Source organism: Dioszegia hungarica (genome assembly GCF_025882075.1).
Source record: "Dioszegia hungarica strain PDD-24b-2 chromosome Unknown MKK02contig_16, whole genome shotgun sequence".
Lineage (NCBI taxonomy): Eukaryota > Fungi > Basidiomycota > Tremellomycetes > Tremellales > Bulleribasidiaceae > Dioszegia > Dioszegia hungarica.
In genome coordinates, this window is record NW_026515773.1 from 619,395 (window position 1) to 643,643 (window position 24,249).

General features: G+C 56.4%; 10 protein-coding genes across 10 annotated transcripts; 5 read left to right on the forward strand and 5 right to left on the reverse strand.

Annotated features, from left to right (window-relative positions):
• Positions 1 to 1,241: 1,241 nt before the first annotated feature.
• Positions 1,242 to 2,770, forward strand: MKK02DRAFT_38324 (chitin synthase III catalytic subunit-domain-containing protein; the record flags this gene model as incomplete). Its single annotated transcript, XM_053090043.1, has 10 exons — positions 1,242 to 1,394; positions 1,447 to 1,567; positions 1,641 to 1,750; positions 1,797 to 1,854; positions 1,944 to 2,046; positions 2,091 to 2,273; positions 2,323 to 2,393; positions 2,442 to 2,518; positions 2,571 to 2,654; positions 2,714 to 2,770. 10 exons carry the CDS (start codon positions 1,242 to 1,244, stop codon positions 2,768 to 2,770), a joined length of 1,017 nt encoding a protein of 338 aa, XP_052943443.1.
• Positions 2,771 to 3,027: 257 nt separating this feature from the next.
• MKK02DRAFT_38325 (putative methyltransferase-domain-containing protein) lies at positions 3,028 to 6,569 on the reverse strand (the record flags this gene model as incomplete). The annotated part of the gene is made up of 9 exons (XM_053090044.1): positions 3,028 to 3,159; positions 3,268 to 3,375; positions 3,433 to 3,604; positions 3,725 to 3,876; positions 3,994 to 4,183; positions 5,029 to 5,408; positions 5,454 to 5,872; positions 5,918 to 6,034; positions 6,098 to 6,569. 9 exons carry the CDS (start codon positions 6,567 to 6,569, stop codon positions 3,028 to 3,030), a joined length of 2,142 nt encoding a protein of 713 aa, XP_052943444.1.
• Positions 6,570 to 6,780: 211 nt separating this feature from the next.
• MKK02DRAFT_17595 (N2227-like protein-domain-containing protein) lies at positions 6,781 to 8,494 on the forward strand (the record flags this gene model as incomplete). The annotated part of the gene is made up of 9 exons (XM_053085810.1): positions 6,781 to 6,855; positions 6,909 to 7,027; positions 7,080 to 7,570; positions 7,623 to 7,689; positions 7,733 to 7,970; positions 8,029 to 8,101; positions 8,164 to 8,282; positions 8,341 to 8,406; positions 8,459 to 8,494. 9 exons carry the CDS (start codon positions 6,781 to 6,783, stop codon positions 8,492 to 8,494), a joined length of 1,284 nt encoding a protein of 427 aa, XP_052943445.1.
• Positions 8,495 to 9,059: 565 nt separating this feature from the next.
• Positions 9,060 to 10,563, forward strand: MKK02DRAFT_38327 (uncharacterized protein; the record flags this gene model as incomplete). Its single annotated transcript, XM_053090045.1, has 2 exons — positions 9,060 to 9,572; positions 9,616 to 10,563. 2 exons carry the CDS (start codon positions 9,060 to 9,062, stop codon positions 10,561 to 10,563), a joined length of 1,461 nt encoding a protein of 486 aa, XP_052943446.1.
• Positions 10,564 to 11,513: 950 nt separating this feature from the next.
• MKK02DRAFT_17056 (uncharacterized protein) lies at positions 11,514 to 13,330 on the forward strand (the record flags this gene model as incomplete). The annotated part of the gene is made up of 4 exons (XM_053085726.1): positions 11,514 to 11,776; positions 11,821 to 12,639; positions 12,684 to 13,172; positions 13,219 to 13,330. 4 exons carry the CDS (start codon positions 11,514 to 11,516, stop codon positions 13,328 to 13,330), a joined length of 1,683 nt encoding a protein of 560 aa, XP_052943447.1.
• A 264-nt stretch (positions 13,331 to 13,594) lies between these two features.
• On the reverse strand, positions 13,595 to 14,772 carry MKK02DRAFT_17531 (uncharacterized protein; the record flags this gene model as incomplete). Its single annotated transcript, XM_053085804.1, has 5 exons — positions 13,595 to 13,754; positions 13,799 to 13,941; positions 14,005 to 14,242; positions 14,287 to 14,690; positions 14,737 to 14,772. Coding segments are annotated over 5 exons (981 nt in total), but the record flags the coding sequence as incomplete, so codon positions are not given.
• A 754-nt stretch (positions 14,773 to 15,526) lies between these two features.
• On the reverse strand, positions 15,527 to 17,191 carry MKK02DRAFT_28462 (uncharacterized protein; the record flags this gene model as incomplete). Its single annotated transcript, XM_053087560.1, has 8 exons — positions 15,527 to 15,608; positions 15,652 to 15,793; positions 15,836 to 15,863; positions 15,911 to 16,287; positions 16,333 to 16,716; positions 16,759 to 16,777; positions 16,827 to 16,839; positions 16,884 to 17,191. The coding sequence occupies 8 exons, from the start codon at positions 17,189 to 17,191 to the stop codon at positions 15,527 to 15,529; spliced, it is 1,353 nt and encodes a 450-aa protein (XP_052943449.1).
• Positions 17,192 to 18,007: 816 nt separating this feature from the next.
• MKK02DRAFT_28463 (uncharacterized protein) lies at positions 18,008 to 19,795 on the forward strand (the record flags this gene model as incomplete). The annotated part of the gene is given in 6 exon segments (XM_053087561.1): positions 18,008 to 18,150; positions 18,186 to 18,334; positions 18,378 to 18,881; positions 18,913 to 19,633; positions 19,674 to 19,757; positions 19,777 to 19,795. 6 exon segments carry the CDS (start codon positions 18,008 to 18,010, stop codon positions 19,793 to 19,795), a joined length of 1,620 nt encoding a protein of 539 aa, XP_052943450.1.
• Positions 19,796 to 19,965: 170 nt separating this feature from the next.
• Positions 19,966 to 21,287, reverse strand: MKK02DRAFT_38332 (uncharacterized protein; the record flags this gene model as incomplete). The annotated part of the gene is made up of 9 exons (XM_053090046.1): positions 19,966 to 20,020; positions 20,065 to 20,204; positions 20,240 to 20,451; positions 20,485 to 20,542; positions 20,578 to 20,754; positions 20,797 to 20,954; positions 20,998 to 21,056; positions 21,091 to 21,229; positions 21,278 to 21,287. The coding sequence occupies 9 exons, from the start codon at positions 21,285 to 21,287 to the stop codon at positions 19,966 to 19,968; spliced, it is 1,008 nt and encodes a 335-aa protein (XP_052943451.1).
• Positions 21,288 to 21,580: 293 nt separating this feature from the next.
• On the reverse strand, positions 21,581 to 23,649 carry MKK02DRAFT_38333 (CAS3p; the record flags this gene model as incomplete). The annotated part of the gene is made up of 14 exons (XM_053090047.1): positions 21,581 to 21,698; positions 21,745 to 21,935; positions 21,980 to 22,004; positions 22,051 to 22,163; positions 22,197 to 22,346; positions 22,378 to 22,536; positions 22,580 to 22,625; positions 22,668 to 22,751; positions 22,791 to 22,806; positions 22,852 to 22,923; positions 22,957 to 23,157; positions 23,192 to 23,272; positions 23,306 to 23,340; positions 23,387 to 23,649. 14 exons carry the CDS (start codon positions 23,647 to 23,649, stop codon positions 21,581 to 21,583), a joined length of 1,554 nt encoding a protein of 517 aa, XP_052943452.1.
• Between the last annotated feature and the right edge of the window lie 600 nt (positions 23,650 to 24,249).

A 24,249-nucleotide genomic window follows, 5' to 3' on the forward strand; every position in this document is an offset into this window, starting at 1 on the left:
GAGGAGATGGGGGGATGCTCGCGTTGAGGCTGTGTGGGTGTCGGGTATGAGAGAGAGAGAGAGAGAGAGGTGAGAGAGGGTGAGGATAAGGATAAAAGAGAGAAGAGGAAGGGGGATGTGAATTGGGGGAAGGGAGGACGTGTTTGAGCCAAAGCTTCCTTGCTGTGCCTTTGCTCCTTTGTTCCTTTGATCGCCAGCCATTTCTTACCCCTTTCAGGGTTTCATACAAGAACATCAACGTCCAAGCGGTATTATCCATTAGGAATTTACTAATGACAGCATGACGCGCTCTTCTCCCCCTCAGGCGTTTCGCACATGCCAAGCAACAGTGTGACATGGCCCATCAGTCGCGTCAACAAAGTCGCGTCCGGTTTCGGAATTATTTCCGGCTGCTCCGTCCTCCGCGCCCGCCAAGCCACCAAAAAGTCCACTTAGGCGCGCAGAAGACTGCGCCGATTTAACCATTTCCGGATGAAAACCGGGCAGCAGCGCCACCATTTCGCCGGATTTGACAGGATAGGCGCGCGAAATCTCTCGCTCCTCACTCGCTTCCGCTCACATTCCGCCGTGCTGTGCCTGCTGCTGCTGTGTTTCATCGTTGTTTCAAGTACCCAACCTCGAGATCCTTGTCCTTTCGCGCTCGACCCAAGCCCCAAGCTGTCGTACCGAGATGAGAGTGGCAGAAGGGCTATGGAGGGGGCAGGAGGCCGCTGACATGCTGCAAAGCCTTTGGTCGACGATTCCACGCCTCTCACCTCGCCTCGGTGCGATCTGGAGAGGTATCCCAACGTCGTTCAACCACCCACACAGCACTAAACTCTAATTCCCCTTCGCCACCCACTCTCACTAGTATTGTTGACAACTCGCCTGATCTTCACCTACTACTTCTTTGACTGCAAACCACGAAAGAAACCAGCATTCGCAGCGCGAGCAGCACACGAACCGGCCCAGCTTTTACAAGCCTAGCTTGCTTTGACGACACTGCTACGACCGCTCGTCGCCAAGCGCGTGACGACCTCGCACGGCCCTCCCCTATCCTTTGACGACCAGCTTATCCTTCTCAATTCAACGGTAAGTCAGTCTTTTAGGCGCATGTTTGGTTCCCCTCCTTCCCTCTACTCCACCTTCATACCCATACTCATACATCAGCTTCTGCGGCAGCAGTCCAGACCGAAACCTACACGTCTACGCCGTACTTACTCATATCAGCCTTTACTCAACCCTTTGATCCATCGCCGACCATGCCCGAACCATTCGGCGCTTTCGGCTGGATATGCGCCCACACTCCTTTACCGCAGTGCAACCTGTTCTTCAAGCAGCTGTACGATCACACGCCCGCAAGGCTATCGCGCCTCTTCCCGTCCTCGTCAGACTTCTTCAGCATCTATGATGTCGTATGTCCTTTCTTCCCAGAGTCCTAGTAGGAGCTTGGCTGATGTCTGATAGAGCTCCACATCAGCACGAGGCGATCCAAACATCGACGCGGCGGTACGGCAGGCCGGAGCGGGATTAGGGGCGAGCTGCGAGATTGCTCGAGCGGGACAAAGAGGGAGTCTGGGGGATATCGGTGAGCTCGCTGTCCTCGTAAAACCAGCAGTGCCTTTTCGCCTGGACACAGGGCGAAGTAGCTGATACCTCAGCGCTGGTCGTGCTCTCGGCGCTGTCATTCGTTCTGGCGGTGGGATTGATCGTGCACGCATCAAGGAGAAAGGCTGCTGTAGGGAGATCAGAGATAACGATGTTCTTGGGGGTATGTCCTTTCTCTCTCCGACCTGCGTACCTAGGCTGATGTCTAGGTGTATGGTCTGCATTCGGTCTTCCAGATAGTAACGATGTCGTCCCTACTCCGGCAATGTACGTGCCTGTATAGCCTTTGGCGCTCATACTCCTTCGTTCCCAGCTCCAAAGCAGACGATGACTCCGGCTTAGAGCTGACCATGCAGCATCCACAGCCCTCGCCGTCGTCTCCGCCATACACCTCGCCCTCTTCGTCGCCCTCTTCTGGATACTGCTAGGCAACGGCATCATCGCTACCCAGATCGTCGAGTGAGCTGTCCAGCGCTCACAACACGCACTCAGCTGATCCACAGGGACGGCACACCGGCAGCACTCATCCCCCTATCCATCATCGCCCTCCTCTTCTTTGGCGGAACGCTATACGTCGCGCTCGATACGGGCTTGTCCCTCACTTCCGCATTCACATTCTCGAACGGCGATGTCGAGTATCTGCAGGCGATCACGCTGTTCGTCTTGACGCTGATATGGCCTGCTGCGTAAGTCGTCCAGCGTCTCAGTGCCATGGACCAGAAGCTGATTTAGCAGGGCTATCGTGCTGTACCTGGCGATTATGCTCTGGATCACGCTGAGCAAGCTGAGGGAAACCAAGCCGGCTAGTGAGTGACCTCCTCCATCCCTCCTCGGGATCTCAGCTGACTGGGCAGTGCTCTACATCGCCGCTTTCGCCCTCTTCGCTGCCGCGCAAGTGGTCTTCTTCCTCGCTTCGCAGCCTCTCTGCAAGGTATGTCCACAACTGATCACTTGACTCGGCAGGCCAGTAGCTGATCCCGCAGGCATCCGGATCTAAAATCAACTCGGCGTTCTTAGCGACATTACTCAACTCTGGAGCAGTAGGAGTGCTATACTGGGCATGGATGGTGAGTTCAACGCTCCTCGCCCCTCCAGGTTGTCAAAGGGGAATAAGCTGACTCGATAGGTCATAACGGAGGATACTTGGAAAGAGGGAGAGTACGAATATGGGTATACCTACTAGGGTTTCCGGGACGATACAATACGACACGAAACGCCAGAACTAGAAGATGAACCGAACGAACAGCGGGATGGGAGAGGGGCTGCTTGTGTAGTGGACGGCAGGGGGAGTAGTAACCTAGATAGAGCATGCACTGTGTGCACAGCGACCGACACTCTTGATATCTAATTCCATTGTCTTTGCATGTATATACAACAAATCTATCTCTATCGACCATTCCGCGCCGCTCATGTCCAGCATGAAGTGTCGTGCGGTATACCCTACTTCCTCCTCGTCAAGCGCAAGAGCGAGATCCCTTCTCTGGTGTATCGTTCCCGCTCGCCCGGCCTGTCGTCGTCCACAGGGACAGAGTCGAACTTCTTCTTGAGCATCGAGAAGAAATGCCGGTCAGCCTGTTGATCAGCTCGGTAGCCTGAGCAGCAGCCCATCCTCAGCGCAACACGAGCAAACGCAACGGTACACCTGATAAGATCCGCCGAGGGGACTGTCATGGAACGCACCTTTCTTCGCTTCTTCCAGCAGAACAACACCTCCACCGGCTTGCCCTCCACAGTCGGCTTGCGGGGAACGAGGTCGCATAGTGTCTGTACGAGCAGAGGAAAGGTCGGCTGATCTATCAGCTGCCGTCTAGCGACGTCAAGCAGGTCAAGGGCAAAGGGACGTACCTCGAAGTAGACGCAATCTGCGGCAAGCACCATATCTATCTCGCTTGCCGCTATCTCCTCGGGGATGGCTTCGCCCCAGTTATACTCTGCGGCGCGGACGGGAGGTACGGAGGAGCTGGAGCCGGAAGGGAAGTTATGGGTGATGTTGGACTTCATAAGCTCCGAGAGACATCTAGCTTGTCAGCTATTCCTTTCTGGCTTGCCCCCGTCTTCCCCCGCCACGACCTGGACGCTGAAGCGCGAACCTTGAGAGACCTCACGCCGAATGAAAACACGCGAGACAGATGCTCACGCTTGATCTGTCACCCATACGCTCGTCTCAGGCTGCAGCAGCCCCGCCGCTATACCGACGAGCCCAGTGCCCGAGCCCAGCTCCAGAATGTTCCTTTGGTGCAGGTACGCCGGATCGACCTCATGCCTATAGGCGAGATATCTAGCCAAGACCTAAGGTGTCAGCTCCAAGTCTCTTTGATCTTCTTCGAACGCGCATAAAGCTCTCCATGTAACCCATCACTCTGTCCACACCATGCTCAGACGCACAGACTAAACCCCCCAACTCACCTCACCCGAAGCCCACGTTATACCCCCGCAGCCCGTACCCGCATCCACCTTGAGACGGACCCCTCCATTCTTCGCTCCCGATACCTCTACGTACGCCTCTTCGCCGGGCACGGTCGTAGGTGGTCGAGCGGGCGTGAGGTCCGTGAATCGGGGCAAGGCCTGAGCTGAGGAGGAGGAAGCGGAGTCGGTACTAGATATGCTGTTGCGCCTGCTTGCTGCCCGGGAGGGGCTTTCCATCTGATGACTGGCGGAAGAGAAGAGGGGGGAGGTCTTGATATTGTTAAAAGTGTAAGTGTGGAAGAGCAGAGAGGAGGGAATCAGATGGAGATGCTGAAGTCTAGCTTGGCTCGGACAATTCAGGCACGGCCGATCGGTCCGGGTGCAGGTGGAGGTCGAGATTTCAGACCGCTTCCATGCCTCACTTGCAAGCGCTTTAGGGGAGAGGGACACAAGGGGCAAGTGATCAGTATATGAGAAGCACTGTGGAGCTAGAAATACATATCATTCTGTCATCTACTCTGCGCCCGAGCCCGCCCCGCTAAAGTCCAGCTTTCTCAGGCAGGGCTTGACCGCCGGCCGCCGCCTCTTCGGATCGTAAGCATAGTACCTGGTATATAGGGCTGTGCGATAGAGCTGAGGACCCCTTAGTCTCTCTGCCATGCGCGGACGATAGGCAGCACCGAATGAACGCGGATAAGCGGGACGGTGTCGCCTTCCAGGGGTATGCGAGGCAAGGTTGCAGTATCGAAAAAGACCATGTCTCTCTGGGTGGACACTGCGACGCGCGTATCGTGTATTGATACCCAGTGAGCTTTCCGCCCAGCCCGATGGCTACCGTCGACTCGGCCCATCTTGACGCGAGTTCATTCTCGTCAAGTATCGCTAGAACATCTGCGTAGTCGCGGATGATGAGCAGATACCCGCAGCTGGTACTAGAGACCAGGTCGCGACCTGCAGGTCCGCACCTTCAACAAGTCAGCCTACCCCTGTATGTGATGTAAAGTGCGAGGACGACAACGTTTCCAACGGACTTACGACCTAGCATAATCATACCGCGCCTCTTCTGTCTCAGGCGAGAGCTCTGCGTCATCGTACTCTGCCACCTCTGCGCCGCCACGGTAACCCTTCACATCCCTCTGTTTGCTCAAAAAAGGGGGCCTGGGTGTTTCAGGCTCCTCTGATGCTTCTGAAGTGTCATCCTCGTCATCACTGTCGATGACAATCACTGGGTTGTAGCCCGGATCGTGATCCGCCTCGAGGTGAAGTTCGTATACGACCGCGCTTGTTTGGGGAGTAGTGAACGAGTCATCGGGGCTGGACGGGGTGACGAAGACGCATTCTTGCGTTGAGCGGGACATGATTTGTATGTAGTCGGCGTAGAGAATAAAGACGTAGTCGTTGTCAAAGTCGATACCCTAGCACGTCAGCTGTGTCTTTGGGGGGCATCACAAGGTACTAACTTCAATGCGACATGGATGTTCGTGCGGAAAGTCGATCACCTCGGCAGGCGCGTCTACATCGTCCAAATCCCACAACGCCACCTGTTGTTCCCCCATCAAAGCTAACACCACACGTTCCAGCCGCGTCCCCTCGTGTTCCACCTTGACGCAGAAGCGGTTGAAGACCGATGCCATGGGGATGTCCCTATAGTAGGCGAGACCCCCTCGCGGAAGGTATGTCTTTGCGGCATGCTGGGCGGTAGTATTAGTCTTGCCCTTTGGCGCCGTTGTCGATGCGACCGACCAAGATGGTTCCAAGGGCGCGACAGAGGTCCGCACAGACTCCGGGATCTCGGCGTAAGGTGGACAAGGGCGAGGGGATCGTGTAATGGCCGATTGCGTGCGGAAGACTCGCAGCATGAGCGTCCATGGCTGGTAGGCTTGTGATTAGCTTATGCCTTCGCGATCGAAGGCATGATACTTACAAACTATGCAGCCTGCGACAACAAAACCCCCACAAGCCTCGAAGTGCGTTGCCTGGTCCAAATCCGGTACCCAAAACAAAAGCTCGAGGGTACGGAGGTCGAGCACTTGCAACCCGCCTGTGTCGTCAGCTCAAGTGCACTACTTCGATCGCACAGCGTCTCAGAATCTCTACGACTTACGACAGTCGCCACGGGTAGCTATACACGTCTCTTCTTCCTCGTTCACCTCATACTGGCCAAATTCCTCAGGGCTCCCGGGCTCCGTTATGAAGCGATTCGTACACCTTCCCCGCAGGAAATTCCGGATGGGCAAGACGTGCTCTTTCAACAGTCCCTTCCAGTCCGCACCAGATGTGCTGGATCTGCACGGCGCACTACTCCCGCCCGCCTGCCCGGTTTCCTTCCCGTGCGGCCCGGTATCGAATCGCACCCGCTCCGCTTCAGCGAGCTCCTGCAATCGCCGAGGGTCCCCATTGACGCGCTTGCATACCGGCCGCCAGATAGCCGAGCTTTCGGAGCTCTCAAAGTCGCGCCATGAGCGGCAGACGGACGGTATGATTCCGACGGTCTGGTAAGGGAGATAGCTGAGGACGTCGAGGAAGAGGGAGGAGCCGAGGATGGCTAGAGGGTCGCGAGCGGGTAGGTTCGCCATCACACGCTGAGCTTACTTGCTTGAGCGCGGCTGTTCTCAGTTGAGGGGATTGTCTACTCTCAAAAGTAGCAGGTGACGTAAAAATGGAAGGAGATGAGCGAGAAGAGGTTCACGATCAAGGTTTGCAAAGGGTTCCGGGGGTTCTTGCTTTTTGCTCCTCATTCCTCATTTGCCTCACCACAAGCGACCATCCCCCTCTCCAGCTGCTACCATGGCCGAGTCGCCCGAAGAGAAGGCGCACTGGCGCTCAGTCATCAAAGCTTTCGATGAATATATGCAGTACCACGTCAGTCTTTCTCTCACCTCCTGCAAGCGAGGAACCAGAGCTGACCGTCTCAGCTGTCCGCGAATCATGCTCGTCGAATGGCCTTCCTCGCGTTGCCCAAGGAGAGCAGGGTTGTGCTAGAGGGCATAGGGTATAGAGAGAAGCTTGAAGCCGTCGATGAGGGAATAAGACGGTCAGCATAGCGGTCTATCACGAGTCCAGAAGGGCGAGAGCTGATAGATCAGAAACGCGGAGTTTTTGGAGGAGATGATCGCCGATCCGGTCTTTGCGGAGATGATGGTCGGAGGCGATGCTACGTCCGAGGAGACACACTCACACTCTCACATGCACGGGCACAGCCACGACAAGCACGGACACGATGGGGACGAACACGGCCATACCCATGATGATATCGAGTCCGACCCCGGTCGTCCGGACCCTACCGCCAGCTCGAGACAGCCAACTCCTAGCGCATCGGGTCCTAGCAGACACTCGGCGCAGGACAAGGTTCGATCGACGTTACGGTCTTTCGTTCGGGATTGGTCTGAAGAGGGAGCGCCAGAAAGGGAGGCGTGTTATGCCCCATGCTTGGAGGCATTGGAGCGGCATTTTCCGGCGCAGACTGGGATGGATGTAGGGGGCAGTGATGAGGAAGGGCGGCGAGCGAGAGGGGATGTCAAAGTGCTTGTCCCTGGCTGCGGACTGGGTAGACTGACCATGGAGATCGCTGCGAGGGGTGAGTCTGTGTCACCGCTTGGCTTGGAAGTGATAGCTGATCCTTCGGATAGATTTCGCTTCGCAGGGTAATGAATTCAGCACATACATGCTCTTGGCATCTCATTGGGTCTTGAATCAGTACGTACGATCTTCTGCCAGAAGACAGACAGCTGACAGACAGAACGACGCATCCTAAATCCCACTTTATCCACCCTTACCTCCATTCATTCTCGAATCATCTTTCCACTAGGAACCTGCTGCGTAGCGTCCGCTTACCGGATATTTGTCCGGCTGATATCCTTGGCGAAGGGCAGGGCGGGCCATTCAGTCTGGTCGCTGGCGACTTTGAGGAGATATACGGCCAGGACGAGCAGAAGGGGCAATGGGGCGCAGTCGTCACGTGTTTCTTCATCGACTGTGTGAGCCCCTCTTCTTTCATCCGCCTAAGTCCGTCTGGCATAGTGAGCTAATAAGTAGGCAAGAAACATTCTGCGATTCTTGCGGATCATCCATAACCTACTGGAAGAGGGCGGGGTCTGGATCAACATCGGTCAGTCATTCGGGGTACTGCGATGGGTCGGATAAATTCTGGGTACATATCTCATATCGCAGGCCCGCTTCTCTGGCACTTTGAGAACTCCCCCACATCCTCATCGAATGGAGAGGGCTCTATCGAGCTGAGCCTGAACGAGGTCAAGGCCCTAGCGCGAGCTGTAGGCTTTGATATCCAGGTGTGTCGCCTACACCGAGGTCTCTTGAGTCTAGCAAGACGGTGTGCTGATCAAGCAGGACGAGCGGATGGTCAGCAGCAGCTACACGGGCATGCCGGATACCATGCTGAGACACGAGTACCAGGTGAGCCCCTCCCCATCTGATTTCGCCGAGGGATCTGGTCTGATACCAACAGGCGGCCTTCTGGACAGCCACCAAGCGCAGTTCATGATCTCGCCCAGCTGGCAGTGCTGCGTTTCGCTGGAGGCTGCTGGCGCTGCTGTCCCATCCCCAGACGGAAAGCATACCTGAAACGTGACGCACGGACATATGACACACCTCGGTCGACGTCGCGAACGTGCGTGGATCTGCCAGCAGCTGGATTGGTCGCACGACCGCTATGCTTTGTACACGTTTGACCCTAGTATAGTACTGCGCCGGAGCATGGAGGACAAGGATGTAGATCCAATAGACGGATAGCGCACGCGACACATACTGCCCTCTCGAGTTCACTCAGACGACCCTCCATCAACGCGAAGACCTGGAAACGGACCCTGCCTTTGACGACCAAACACTCAATACTCCTCCTTATCATCCTTTATTCTCCATCGCCAGAGTGTAAGAGCGATAGAAAGCTGCCTGCAGGACCTTTCAAGTCATACCTCTGGCTGCCCTCTTTGCCGTCATCGCTGCAACTCAATACCGAGCACCAAGCGACAACGCACGTTCACTCAGAAAGGTTAGATCCGCGCCCGTGCTTATATCCCGACACGAGCTCACACGAGCAGGCTATAGCTATGTCCATCGCCACCTCGACGCACATCCATCCTCCTCCCTCCATCAACGAAGCTCGATACACCTCCAGCTCCGCCGGTCCATCCCGCCTGCCCGCACCTCTCCCCTTCCCACACCACCAATCAGGCGAGATGCCTCCGCCCAGCAGCACGCAGCCTTCCCGGAAGCGCAAGCTTGCCCCGACGGCAGCCTCGCCTATGCCTTCCTCACCCTCCAGCTCCTCTGCAGACGCGCAAGATGGGGCGTACACCCCGGTACAGGCGACAGGCCGAGGCGGAACCAAGCGGACCAAGGCTGGAGCGAGTCAAGCCGCAGCTGGTAGTAGCTCGGGCGGGGCTGCTCGCGGCGGGTCGTCTGGAAAGGGAATGAGTAGGGAGGCGCTGCGTAAGCAGAATCACAGTCTGATCGAGCGGAGACGGAGGGAGAAAATTAATCACGCGCTGGGCGAGCTGAGAGATATGGTGCCCGGTCTAGGCGATGCTGAAGGTGGGAAAGGAGGAGAGTTCAAGCTTGAAGTGAGTTCTAGAACATGCTGCTATGATCAAAGCTGACAGTCAGGTACTGGAGAGGACGGTCGATCATATGAAGGATCTCAAGGCGCATATCCAGGACCTGGAGGCACGTCTAGCCAAATCACCGTCAGCCGGAGGATCATCCTTCGCCAACTCTAGCCAAGTCAAGGCCAAGTCATCCACCTCCACTTCGAGCTCCACCACCACCGGCAAAAAGCCGTCTCCCGCTCCGCGCCACTCGGCCTCCCCACCTACTCCATCACAAAGCCCCGACCCCAACGAAACCGACGCCGAGCCAAACCTCCCTCCCGCGTACACGCTCGCAGCGCGACCCTCCCCTCCCCAGCTCCCATCTTCCACTCACTCGTCACCGTCATCACCTGCTCGCCATACCATGGAGGCACCGTCCATCACCTCCCTCCTGGCATCCCTCCCGGACCGTCAGCAACCCGTCCCGTCCTCGCGCCCTCAGCCCGCATCATCCCAGGCATACAACCCTACGCTGTACCTCCCATTCCCGACCCCCTCCCCGACATCCCCCTTCCTCAGCTACGGCAGCCACTCGCATTCCAGCTCTGCGGCGTCATCTGGTCCACCCGAGCCCAGTCCATTCATCGCTCCGCTCCAGGGCATCGCACTCTTTGGCGGTGCGCTCTCCCTCGACAATCCCTCCCCCGCCGATGCTTTCGTCACCCATAATCCAGTCAGCGCGGGAGGACGAGCAGGGAAAGGTGGAGATACGAGCAAGGAGCAGGAAGATGCCGCCAATGTCCTCTTGGCGTTCTCATCACCGGACGTGATGCGGCCAATGGGTTACATGACCCCGCTGGTCGCACCGGCCGAGGCGTCCGGAGTCAGGGAACGGCGGGGCACTCTGGACAGCGAGGACTTTGTGCTGGATGGGGGTGTCGCGAGCAGGGGTATGAGTGGAACCGACAGGAGGACTCAAGGCGAAGTTAGAGGCAAAACGGCGAGGGACATACTGCGGATGTGAGGCAGGGGTCTAGATTAGAAGTGTCTGCTTCCCGTATCAGCGATGAGGCAAATGAATGTAGATATCGGTCCCAAGTTCCTCTCCTAGCACACATCCGTGTCGACGCCAAGTCGTGGCGCGGCAGCACGCTGAAACGAGCAGGGAGGGAGGGACGTGTTTCAAGATCGGGAGCGGAGTCCTCGATTGTCAGCATGTTAACTGGTGGATCGAGTCCGACGGGACAGGTCGTCACACTTCTTCCACTGCAACGGACATCCGCCGGGACGTCTCATGCTTCCCGGTTCCGAAGCACAAGATCTGGCACCGGAAGCGCCTGCATGCTGCAAGCCCATGAGTCATCGTGGCTTCGCCATGTTCCATTTTACGTACGTCTGCCGACATCCTTACCCGTTTCAGGACTTTCTGCATTACTCCGAACCTCTGCTCGTGCGCCTTATCCGAAGGAGGACGAGAAGTACGACGCTGGGTGTGCAATTAATCCTGTGCCTGTCCCGAAAGCATGCGGAGATTTCTCGAAACAGCCAAGGACTGTGGGAAGCTGGCGGGTGCCAGGGTCGACGTACCCGCTGCGCTTCTGTCTTTCGCCCTCGCTAGCCTCTGACATCACCTGCTCATCTTTACGCCAATGATCACCTGTGCTCAACCTACCTCCCCGCTGATGTCAGTGCCGCTCTGCCGGAGGTCGTCGTACTTCCTGTCTCGGGCCCGGTGGCAGAGGGAATGTCTCAAAGCTGCCGAAGATCTGGAGAGCCGGACGAAGGGAATGTACCCCAGCGCGCGTGTGGCCATAGCAGTGTGGAAGGCTATCCTTCCCGCTTTCAGCTATGGGATGCGTAGCAGTAACACAGCCATGATGTACAGGCTACATAAGACCACTCCCGCACGCCATACGCCGACGCCAACCCCCCTCCTCTTCCGCAATTCTGACTATTCTTGACGCAATCATGGACATGCTGACGCCCCCTACCACCCCTACTGGCAACAACATAGCTCGATTCAGCAAGGTCGACCACACCTCCCGCCCCTACGCTCCACCAGCGGCACGACCTCAGCCCGTCCTCCCTCCCAGTCTGCCACTCACTCCCCCGGCGACTTCTACCGACCGCTTCCAGAACCAGCCCGGGGTCAACGTAGCGCACTGGCAGTCCCGCCAGCTCACCGATAATGAGCTCTCGTACTACCTGCCCTCCCGAGCCGACGGCGTCAATGATATGTGAGCCCCAGCATTCCTCCGCCTTGCCGAAGCTGACGTAGCAGGTACGTACACCACCGGCTCAGTGGGGCTTCCGACTGCCTCTCCGAGTCCCGAGTCCTGTATGTCTGGGCATACCAACTCCTCCGTCACCCCTTGCTCGCCTCATCAATCTCAGCCCATACGTATGAGGACGTCCGCTTTGTCCGCTCTGTCCCGTCCACCCTGGAGGAAGCCCTGCAGCAAGCAGCGAGCCGCTTCCACGCTGTACCAACCAACGGCTCTATCATCGACACCTACCTCAACGGACCGAGGACATTGTCATCAGACCGGCTAGCCTGCCTCGTATTCGCCCATCCCACCGCTCCTGCCTTTGGCCTTGCCACTCCTCCCTCCTCCCCCAATGCCCGAGCCGAGAGCGAGGCGTACGATTGCGAGCTCATGCTCTGCGCCACCCACGCCATCGGTGACGGTATGGCCCTCCACACCTTCATGAATGAGTTTTATACTCTTCTCGGGTCTTCAAGCTCGGTCGCCGATCTCCGCGAGATGATTCTGGCGAAGCTCTACCTTGAGGAGCCCCAACCCATCCCCCAGGGCCTCGAAAGTCAGCTTCCTGCGGCGTCAGCATGGCGGACAATCGTCGGTGCGGTCGACTCCAGGCTCAACCAGACCAGGCTCACCGGCAATCAGAGCTTCCCCCTCATCCCAGCATCGCAGCGTAAGCCCCGTCAGACCGTCGTCCCCACCGTAGCCTACTCCTCAGACGAGACCAAGCGCATCTTGAGCAGCTGCAAGGCGAATGGGGTAACGGTCGCTCATGCCGTCTTTGCGCTCTGCAACATGGCTTGGGCGAGGTTGGCTCCGTCCTCTCGGGACCCTTGGTAAGTGCTTTCCCGCTCAAGATTAAACTCACGCTGACAATCAGTATCATCTACTCTGCCGCCAACCTCCGACCCCACATCCAAACTCCTTCTGTCCCCTCTTCCCCCGAATCCTTCTTCCACCTCGCTATCGGCTACTTCAACGTGTCCCTCCCATCACTCCATGTCCCCATCGCCACCTCCGATCTCCTATGGCATCGTGCGCGATCCGTCCGTGCGCAGATGATGGCTGCCACCCGGTCCCCCTTTGTGGTCCCTCGAGCTCGGCGAGATGGGCTTGAGCGGCGGGAACGAGCGGTCAGATGGGCCAAGATGGACGATGGGGTCGTCGAGCCGACCGCGGCTTCGGAGGTCATCTCTCCCCGGTGGCTGGCAGATGCAGCGCCCCAGAAGGCGCTAATGGGTGTTTCGATGCTGGGCAATCTCGACGGGATGTACAAGCACGCTGCTTTCCCCAGCATCAAACTGGAGAGTCTAATGACGGGATCAAGGCAACGCTCGGCGGGCCTGCTGCTCTTTGCCTATACATTCCGGTATGTCTGCCTCTTGTCAGCTGCGAGGCTCAGCTGATGTGATCAGTGGTCAATTGTGGCTTTCACTGGGGTACGATGAGAATGGATTTGCACCGGGTGTAATTGCGGGCTTTTGGACGGGGCTGCAGGGCTTGGTATCGGAAGCTATACTGGATTGAGTAGTGTATATATCTGTCTGTAAGTTGGCAGCATAATGGACAATATCTGTAGCTCAATGATGCTTTACCCGTCTTGGTTGTCCATGTCACAAGTACCGTACGCCCGTTCAGATCAGTATGTAGTCAGCTGAGGGACAGACAAGAAACGTTCTATCGACAATCCCGGAAACCAAAACCCCGACGAGAACTCGAGCTACTCTAACCGGCTCCCCAGATGACCGTCTTCAGATCGCCTCCCTCCCCCACGAATCGTGCACCAAGCGCTCAGACCTCCTCCCTCCTGCTTGTGAGCGGCACTTGATCTTCCCGCTCCTGGTCGAAGATAACATGCTTCCGCGCTGGTGCCGGATTTTGCTCGCTGTGCTTGACCCATACGTATCCCATGGACGCCAGGGTGATGAGAAAGATGGAAGTAGCGCGGGCACTGCTCATCAGCTATATGCACGCGGGGCTGGGCTGGGTACCTACCCTGTAATCAGATCCCCGAAGAACCAAACGCTCAGCAGCGTTTGCACCACTCCGCGCGCAGCGGACGAGACCATATGTGTGACGGGGGATGTGACTTTGATGGAGAGGAAGCCAGCGATGCAGATGAGGAAGCCGACGACACCCTAGCACGTGTTAGCTGGAGCGCCTTTGACTTATCTGGCATAGTCTTCCAGGCGGTAACGCACGGTGATGGCCCCACCCCAAGCGAACCTGCCGAGCTCAACCGGGTCAGCCAGCATGTCAAAGACACCCTGAACCTCTCCCATGAGGATAAATATCGGGAGAATCGCGATAGTCGACAGTAGATTGGTGTACCATGCGAGCTGTACGGCCGAGTTGTTGACATGGGGAAGGGAAGACTTGATGACGATCGAGTGCAGCGCGGTAGTGCAGGATGAGAGTACCCCAAAGATGACGCCGATACTAAGTGATCAGCGCCGAAAACACCAGAAAACGCTGACACCCACATGCTGGTTGCCTTGGCTCCGCGGGTCGAGTACGAGTCGAACAGCACACCAACCGAGAACCCAGCGGTCACCCCCACGCAGCACGCCGTCGCCCGAAGACTAGGCGGGCTTTGCTGCAGCGCGAATGCGAGCGAGACCGTAATAGGGAGGACCAAGCCGCGAGCGATCTGGTAAAAGCTCGCATCGACGTATTGGAGGCAGAGGTTGTTGAAGATCAGGCCCGACACGTTGATCCCGATGAGTGGTAAGAGTGCCTTGGCGGTCTTTGGGTCCCAGTGCGGCAGCGTGATGAGTTTCAGAGCCTGGCACAGGAGGAGCAGGATGACAGCGATGGAGAGCTGGACGAAGAGGAAGAAGATTGGGATGGAGGTGGTGAGGAGGACCCATTTGTTGACTGTCACCATCTAGTTCGTTAGTAGGATCCCGAGCGTGAATAGCGCTATGGCTCACGAGGATGGCAGCAACGATGTAGAAGGAGACTACTCCAGCCTGCAGCGTCAGCTCGTGCAAGGGCGGGAGACGCTTAGGACGCGACCGGACACACGATTTTGGCGTTTGAAGCTGGAGCTTCAGGCGATTGGGAAGGAGCCATGATTATGAGAGTCTACGCGAGATAGCCACGCTTTCCGCTCCTCGAGTGCTCTTCCTAGCTGAAGCGTGGTATATACAGAGTAAGTTGTTAGGGGAAGACAAGTACGACTTTTGCTCCTCTTTTCCCTTTGACTTTGAGTTCCGTCTGCTGTTCCGTCGGTAGCCTGTCAGGCACGCACCATAAATACACAATTACGGCAGAGGATCCTTCAGCCGCTTTCAGCCTGCAGCCTGCTTGCTATCAATGGGCTCAACAGTGTTCGGAATGACCTCTCTAGACCCACAGATTGGGTCAGCTCGAGAGTTTTGACAGAAGCGAGGGAAACGACCAGTAAAGGCTGGACCAAGTCCTGCTGGAGTCATATTGAAGATGCATCCCTTGATCCCCTCGCCCAAGTCCACCCATCTGGCACCTTGTCGTGCGGCTGGATGAAGCGGGCGACGCCTTTATTCCACTCCTTGACGCGCAGATATGAAAGGATACTCACTACTTGTCAGCAAAGATACCTGCTGAGGGATACGAGGGGATGGGCTCACTTGTACTTGAAGCTGGACCGACAAAGCCGATGCCCCGCGACAGGATCAAGGAGTCGAGCACGATGGGTAACCTTTGCTATAAGTTGTGGTGCGAGATGGAGGATCTAGACACCTACCATTGATCGTCCGCTGCAGTCTCCATCCAGGCATCATAGTCTTGCGTCAGGTACCAGCCAAAGTCACGCAGCTGCTGCCTGACACAGTCAGCTCGGACAGCTTGAGGCAATTGTAACTCACAACCAGTCGGGATCTTCCTCGTCCGTAGCGACAAGGACGCGAACCAGCCCCACGCCCAAGTCCTTCTGTATCGACCGCCTCACTGCATCCGCGACGTAAGCATAGTGTCTTGGAGTGAGGTGCATCCACTCCGGCCCAAAGTCTAAGGATTAGCGTGTCTTCAGCATCTGCAGACGATACGCACCTCCTCGCCGAATATGCACACCAATGAACTGCGATCTCAGCTGAAGTCCAGGTGCACCTGCCAGACAGAACTGACCGGCGGTATTTCCTCGGCCCCCGTCAACCCAAACAGCCCCCTTAGCGCTGCACCCGCAAGGTCCTGCAGCTCCTCCCGGAAGTAGGCATGTCTCCCGACTGTCAGCCACACTCCAGCTGCGTTCCGCCATTCCCCATGCAGATCCCATTTCGCCGGTGTCTCCTGCATCCAGTAGGACGAGTCGACGCAGGCCAGGTGATCGTCTGGTAGGACAGTAGGACGTGCGAGCTCCGGGAAATGGTGAAGCGTAAGGAGGGAAGCGGCGGGGACGGATGTGTGGGTCTGGCGGAAGTGCTCGGCGGCGGCTTTCAGGGGGACAGGATAGGTGTTGAAACCGCCCGGGTAAAGTGTGGAGGGCAGAGGTGTATAGTCGAGGTCTGAAATGTCAGCACCAGTCGCTCATAAGAGTACGAGATACTGACTCAAGCCGATTCTGTCCATCGGTGCGGACCCCTCGCCGCCAAAGTTGCCGTAGAAGCTCCAGCATCCCAGCGTTTCGTCTCGCTTCTCCCAGTCCTCTGGCGGAATGCGCACGCCCTTCTTCAGCTTCTTCCCCCATTTCCCCGCCGACTGCTTCACTTCCCCGTCATAGACCACCGCAGCGTGCTCCTTCTCCATTCCCCAGATCCGCTTGAGCTCGTGTGCTTCGACGATTGGCGTGTCCGCCAAGGCCACGGCTAGGCGCTTGAGATCAAAGACGCGTCCGACGGGCAGGTCACGAGTGATGGCCTCATCATAGTGGACGTAGTGTGGATAGAAGGGTGTCACGACAGGGATTCGACCGGAGTTGACGGCCAGATGTACGTCTGTCGAGTCAGCGCCGACCATGGTTAGGTATCGTCACTTACGATTGAGCATATCTATGACCTAATATCTCAGCTGGAGCCAGCCATCAGGCATGTAAGAGCCGACCTACCTGGTTGTTCCACCTACTTATCAGCTCGTTGCCCAAAGCCAAGCTGGCGCGACTCACCCAGAAAGCGAGAACGAGATCAAGTATCTCTTATCCGCCCGCAGGTTCTGCTTGATCCGTGCTTTCGCTCCAACTTGGCGCAATGCGCCCCAGCTGGCCCGCTGATCGCCGACCTGCTGCGCGGGCCATCCCGACCAGACATACGTACCGATCTTCGGTGTCGAGATTTGTGGGAGACTGTCATCCGCCGCACTGCTGAAGTGGTAGTAGAGCCAGAGAACGGTGAGAGCAAGGATAGATGGCAGCAGATATCGACGTTGGCGAGGTGGTCGGAAGGACCGTGTTGACAGACCGGCCATCCGGGCCATCAGATTTGAGGCAACCAGTAAGTGATTATCTCTGCAGCCGCAATGATGAATGCAGTAACCGTAGCACAGCGCGCCCGAACCAGTGAGTTGCGATTTGAGGAATGTGGAGTGCGGAAGTTCAAAGTCAATGTGGCGTTCCCAAACGAGTGGGCGGCTGAAGCGCTAAAGTGTGCCACCCACGAAGCAAAAGGAGTCTCGCCTGCGATCTCTGCGACTATACCTTGCACAGAGATACAGACAAAACGCTCGCGCTGTCGCAAATGACCCAAAGTAACCCAGGATAAATCAAGTTGACGGACCCCAAGGGACCGCATTTAGCCCCATCGAGAAGATCTCGGACCGCTGGCGACCCCGACCCACGACGAAGCGCACCTCAAGCAGATGGCGGACATCAGCTGGTACAGGTCGCAGCAGCGCGATGCTGCATGAGCACTCGGCGATGGCCTTCTTCTGATGTGATAACAGAAGACATGTGAAACAGAAGGGAACGCGATTGGCACGAGCGCTCTTGAAGGGAGGATGAGTCGAGTGCGCTGTACCAATGATGCTGTACCAGGACAAGTGGTTGCCAGCGCGATGTCCCGGGCTGATGTCCCTGCTGGCAAAGCTAAGGTGAATGCATCGCAGTGCATGGCCCTTGCAGCTGCTAGATTGGGCCTAAAATTTAAGGTTTCCTTGGCCGTCGGCGATGCCGTGATGGTCTCAGAATCCGGCCACCGGTCCTGTCGCGCAGAGATCAAAATCAAAGTCCCTACGTGTCTTTCCATGTTCTTGCTGCACCTCCTCGCGCATTACTAGAGCAACCTTCATCGCTAAATGAGCGCCGGTCGCTCTATTCGCTCGAACGCGACATTGGGCAGAGCGTCAGAACTTTACACCCTGCTGAGGAGGCACTTGGGCATCAAGGCGTTCATCTGCGTGGTCACTCTGTTGTTGACGCTCGATCTCGCTCTGGAGCAGTGCGTATCTTCCTTTGTCACGGACTGATTCGTAGTGAATCGTCGTACTCGCGGCAGCTATGGACCGAAATAGCTCGACACAGCATTGGCGGTGGAGACATGACGATACGTGCCCTCCTGGACCCCACGCTGGCGGTCAAGACGCCCGGGGAGGATCTGTTGGATCAGCTGGCAACTAGTACCGGTGAGTTGATCGATCGCGATAGACTATCGAGCTGAGGCTTCAGGCCCATACACGATGGAGGTCCTCTCGGTACCACGCAGCGGCCGTCCGTTCGAGATAGCGGTCCAGTGTGGTGCGGAGATCATCGGCGACACCCACTGCCCGCCCATGTACTACCTGCACTTTCGCGGTCCCGTCGCATATTCAGTCCCTCCTCGGTATGATGCTTTCAAGCACAACGCTACCACCGGTCGGACAGTCGTCACAGCCACACTCACACATCCGGGGATATACGAGCTCTGGGGCTACCCCGAATGGCCTGTACCGGACAAGTGCCCTTCGGAAATGAACCACTGGGATCAGAACACTCCCCCCATCCCAGCTATCGCTGGTAGCGGCCAACTCATCGTCAACGTCGAGGAGGAGGTGCCTCCCCCATCCCACCATACCCGCCACTGCACTTACGAGGACTACCGCACCCCGATGGAGAGCGCATGGTTCAGCCTTGAGCACATACGGCCACAATACAAAGAGCAGGCTTGGCTTGCGAGTCATGTGAATCGAAGTAGTGAGTGCCCGTTGTGAGATGTGCTAATCAGATTCCCTCATTCCATATGGCGAAATGCCCGACTACGTCTACCTCCCGTACCAGTGCAAACGTCCCGCTCTCGACTTTCGGGCCATGGCCGACGCCAACAAAGCGCTCAAACACGTCCTCTATATCGGCGACTCTATCCAGCGCTCCCACTTCTGCGGTCATCTCTGGCCTACTTTCAACGAGGGTCTCGTCCCGGATCCGTCCAAACCGGAGACGATGCAGTGCGTCTACTCGGACAGCACCACAGACTACCACTTCGCCGACCACTCCTTTGACTGGCCGAGGCGAGAAACCGGGGGCTCTGGTGCTTCCGAGTCCATCCGCTTCAGCCAGCGCTTCGTCGCAGACAATCCACAGGTCGCGCGGGGCCATCTCGAAGCGCTCGCTGCGGCTCAGCCACCGGTCTCCCATGTCGTCGCCAATATCGGGATGTGGTTCGGCCGCAACTCGCCCGAACAGTACGCAGGAGCTGTACATGTCGTCCTGCGGCTAATCATCGAGATCCTCGGTCCCGACGTCCACATCACCTGGCTGCACACCGCAGCCAGCGTACCCGGAATCATGTGCTGGAACCAGATGAAGCGGGAGCGGTTGCGCCACTTCAGCAGCTATGCCAATACCGTCATCGACGAGATGCGCGATTGGTACCCTATGCTGTCAATAAGAGCGATAGACGCTTTCGCCATCCTGGATTCTAGGCCAGAATCTGCTTCGGACGGCAGGTGAGTTTTCCGTCAAGGGGTTGGGCTTGCTGACAAACAGACATTATGTTCGGGAAGGTCCTCTGCCGGATATCAAGCGGAGGCCACTGGTGGGTAGGGGAGATGATGCTGTGCACGACAATATGTGGGCGGCTTGGTTGGAGGATTATCGTCACAGCATAGGGGAATCATAAATTTTATTAGGGTAAATCAGTATAGGTCAGGGTAGCATCATGGAATCTTGAACGTCAATGCAGATGCCGCCAAACAGAAGCCAGGGGTAACCGGCAACATACACCAGAAGGATCAAAGAGATAGTGCCCGCATCTATATAAGGCCCAGGATCGAAAGCATCACTGCTTGGTCTCCACATTGTTCAGCTTGCCGTTACCCCCAGTACGCGCGGAACTGGCTGTCAGCTATTACCCAGATCACGCATCCAGAACACTCACTCGTAGTTCTCCATGAACCAGGTGACACTCTGCTGCAGAGCCTCCTGGAAAGGGGTGAACTTGAAACCACCGGTGAGTCTTTGAAGCTTGGCATTTGACGCGGGCTTGCGGTATTGTCCGTCCGCCTTGGATGTATCAAACTAGACATCAGCCCAGTCCCAATAGCTAGACGTACCTGATAGTCTCCCTCAAAGCCAACAGCCTTGACGATCGCATCCGCGACATCCTTGATGCTGATCTCCTCGTCCTCGCCAGTGGAGAGAATGATAGGGTCGATCTCGTTGTACTCGTAAAGGGTCCAGATCATGAGCTTGGCCAAGTCGCGAGAGTAAACGAATTGGCGGAGGGGTTTGCCGGTACCGGAGACGATGAAAGGGGTGTTGTTTTCTGCCAATCAGCGCTGTGCGGGACGGGACGCACTCTTTGCAAGGATGCATTTGTGCACAAGACCCGGAATGACGTGCGAGTCCGACAAGTCCTGGTTATCAGCTCGTGCGTACCATCTGTACTCACGTAGTTGTCGTGTTCTCCGAAAATGTTGGTAGGGATCACGCTGGTGAACATGTCTCCGTACTGGTCGTTGTAGGCGTGGTTCTGAACATCTACCAATCGCTTGCCGTGTGCGTAACCAAAGTTGGAGCCGTGGGGAGGGCCGAGATGAACCTTCTCCTCGGTAAGGGGGTATTCCACCTGGTTGTCAGCTTCATCGAGCCCTTCTGAAACGCGACGTACCTTATCGGGGAAGACACAGGTCGACAAGCAGCTGACAACCTTCTTGCACTTGAAGCGATGCGAGAGCTCGAGGATGTTGTCGTTGATAAGGAGGTTATCACGGAGGAAAGTCGACTTGTACTTCATGTTGCTGAAGAGACCACCGACGAGCGCCGCCACTGCTTGTTAGCTGAGCTCGCAACGTTGATGATGGGAACATACAGTGGATAACCTCGGTAGGCTGATGCTTCTCAAAGATGGCTTTGGTCGCCTCGAAGTCCCTGATGATGAGTCCAGCTCATGGTGAGAGCTCACCTGAGGTCTCCGTCCTTGCTGCCCAGGAATACCCATTTCGCGCCTGCCTTCTTGCCAAATCGGCTCCCTTCGGGCTCGTTCTCGATGATATACTGAATCCCCTTTCCAACCAGACCTGTTCCACCGGTGACGAGAATAGCTATATCGTCAGTGCCGCTCAATCCTTAGCATGAGATGATGCGCTCACTTCCAGACATGATGGCTATACCTAAGAAAAGATGAAGAGCGATGGGAAGAAGCATGTAAGGTTTTTTAGATGGTGTGCCGCTTGCGGAAGGAACGCGTCTTCTCGTAATGCCTGTCACGCTCAATCTTGCTTGATCCTGGCTGCGTCGTACTCTCAGTAGCCTAGATAACGCACTCCCAGGGCCTCATATAAATCACACGGCTGGCTCTATATGACAGATGCATAGCTCTAATAGTAAGATGATGATACCTCGGTCCCTATACGCTATTTCGTCAGCTCAGGCCTAATCCGGTCTTGAGCTACTCACCTTGTCAACCCAATCAGACGGAACTCGTGGCCACCGTTCGGGTCATGCGTGTCTGGAGTCAATTCGCAGTTCAAAACGTGAGCTCCAGGGGAGAGACCCTGGATTTCCATGTGCCTGGAGGTAAGCGGAGCGCCCCGAAGGACTGGAAGTCGGGACCTACTGCGCGATGTTGAACTCCAGCGGCCACCAGCCCTCCATACGCGTGTCTTTGCTACGGTCGTTGTCCACCCAGCAGTAAAGATCGCCGAGCCCGAATGTCTGGGATCGAAGGTAGTGGATAGATACCTCGCCAACGATTGTCCTGAAGTCAAAAGAGATGGTAGATCCGGGGTCGGTTGATATCCAGTAGTACTGCGCCTTCAGCTCGGTACCCCTGGACAACAAGACTGGCTCACCTTCTCCTTCCAGTTCCATTTGCGCCTGGAAGAATCAGCGGACTCCTCACAGCTATCGCTTGGAGACTTACCATCCCTTCTGCGCCTTTGGTACAAGAGGATGCTTCTTCGAGTCCATTGAGAAGCAACTGGGATGTAGCGTTTCAAGTTTGGTGTCGGGGTCCCACTTCGTTCCCAACCGCATCTGCAAGTCAGCTCAGTCATAGTGGGTACTCACCCGAGGGATAGGCTCGATGGGATACAGGACGTTGACGTCCGCTACAGTCGCATCGCCTCGCATCTCGCTTTCCGACTCCATGTCGCACAGCTGCATGCCAATGTACGCGCTGACCAGTCCGCCAGTGATATGGTGCCCGTATGTGGAAATCTAAATCAGCCTTGCCATTGACGCGACTCACGTGTCGAAGGTCCAGAGCACTGTAGTCGCCATCTCCAGGCGTACCCCGCTCTCGAGTAAAGACCTTCTCCACCAAGGTGTTGTCCTGCAGAATGGTGCTCAGCATGGCGTCCCGCGAGCTGATCATGGGGATATTGTAGTATCGGTTCAGACCGCGGTGCTGCAGGATCAGCGCAGCTTCTCGTGCGTAGAACGCAACTTACTAGATCTCCCCCGGAAGACATCGTGTTGAACAGCAGATTGAATATGCTACCTCGTCAGCGATGAACATGAACGACAAGATTGACTTACTGTGCGTAGATGACGGCGGGCTTATTTGGAAGATCCAAAACGCCCCGGACCATGAACTCGTATGTGTCCAAGTTCTGAAGAAGCCTGTCACCATTAGCGCATTCGCGTTCGCGTGTCACTCACAGCTCATCGTTGATGCCTGCAATATGAGCACAGTCCGTTCTATCAGGATGAGACTACTCACCCAGCTCTATGACGACAACGTCGACATCCTCCGGTATATGTTCTGGAAAGCAGTACGCAAAGTATCCGGAACCTGCTGGTCAGCTCCTTCCTGACCAAGACTTACCTGTACCAGCCTTTGATCCGTTAATGTAGCCGTTCTTGCCCTCCTTCTTCCCGCTCGCGCCTATAACCACCTCCTTGGGCTGAGGGGCCAAACCTGCGAGATAGTCAAAGATGATTCGGTGCAGATTCGCCCTGCTATTCGCTGGGTCAAAATCTGGGTCACTATGCTCCTTTCCGTATGGTATACCATGGCCCAGAGAAGCTACGATCAGCTGATAGCAGGCATACAAGCTCACCTGATCCCCCCAGAACGGCGAAGTCGAACGGTTGACCCGCGCGAATCTTCGCCAGAACGCGTCGTAGTCGATTATTTGCGCCTGCAGGTCAGACCCGGCTGAGCGCTGACATACTGATACTATCTATAGCCCTGGCGACATTATAATCTCTAAGAAGGTAAGCCTAGCCTATCAGGCTGACAAAGTCGAGCTCACCCGATCTCGGCACAAAGCGCCGGTGTAAATTCGCATGGCTTGCAGGCGCGCGGTTTCAGAACTGAGACAGCAGTCTCTGAACGATCAGGCCGCCCCGGGGAGGCCACTTCAGCTGTCAAGTCCTCCGATTCCGCGCCCAGTATCAGGTCTCGCGCGCCCTTGAGATCGCTCAAGACGAAAACTGCGACCGCGAGATTGAGAAGTAGGGAGATAAGAAACCGAAAATTGGCTCGACCCGCTGGGGATTGGCGATTGACTCTCATCATCGAATCCTCCGTTGTCGGCAGATCGGATCGAGAGGAGAGGGTCCGGACAAGTTATACACAAGAAAGAAGGATGAAGCTGTACAGTTGCGCAAGACAAGCTGTGATTTTTGGCTTGACGCATGCCGTTTACGGCGCGCAGCGCGTCACAGGCGTCACTCGTTGCATACTCCATATTGGGGAAGCAAAGCCGGGACTTCGTCATGCCTTTTGGATACGGTACTGGAGCCCCCACCGCGGCCGAGACACCCTAGGACGTAGACTCCTGCTGTGATGTCTCGGCGTTGTTACCATCCAAGCAAGCACTGGGATCGGGAAATTTCTTCACCAGCGCGCCGCCAGCATTCCTCGTTCTTTCAGGCACGGTCCCCGGCGTGATGTGCCGTAATCAGCCAGCCTGGCTCTGAAGTAAACGGCATAAACTTTACTTTCCATCCAGTGCATGTCCCTTCAATTTGCGACATCTCGCCCTCATATCCTGGATCCTGGATCGAGCCGAGTAGTGTACGCCTCTTGCTGGAAGAGGCTGGAGGCGAAGCGGGAGAATGCAGAGAGAGGTGGACTTTTGCCAGCCTTTTGCCACTTACGCCGTTACGGCCG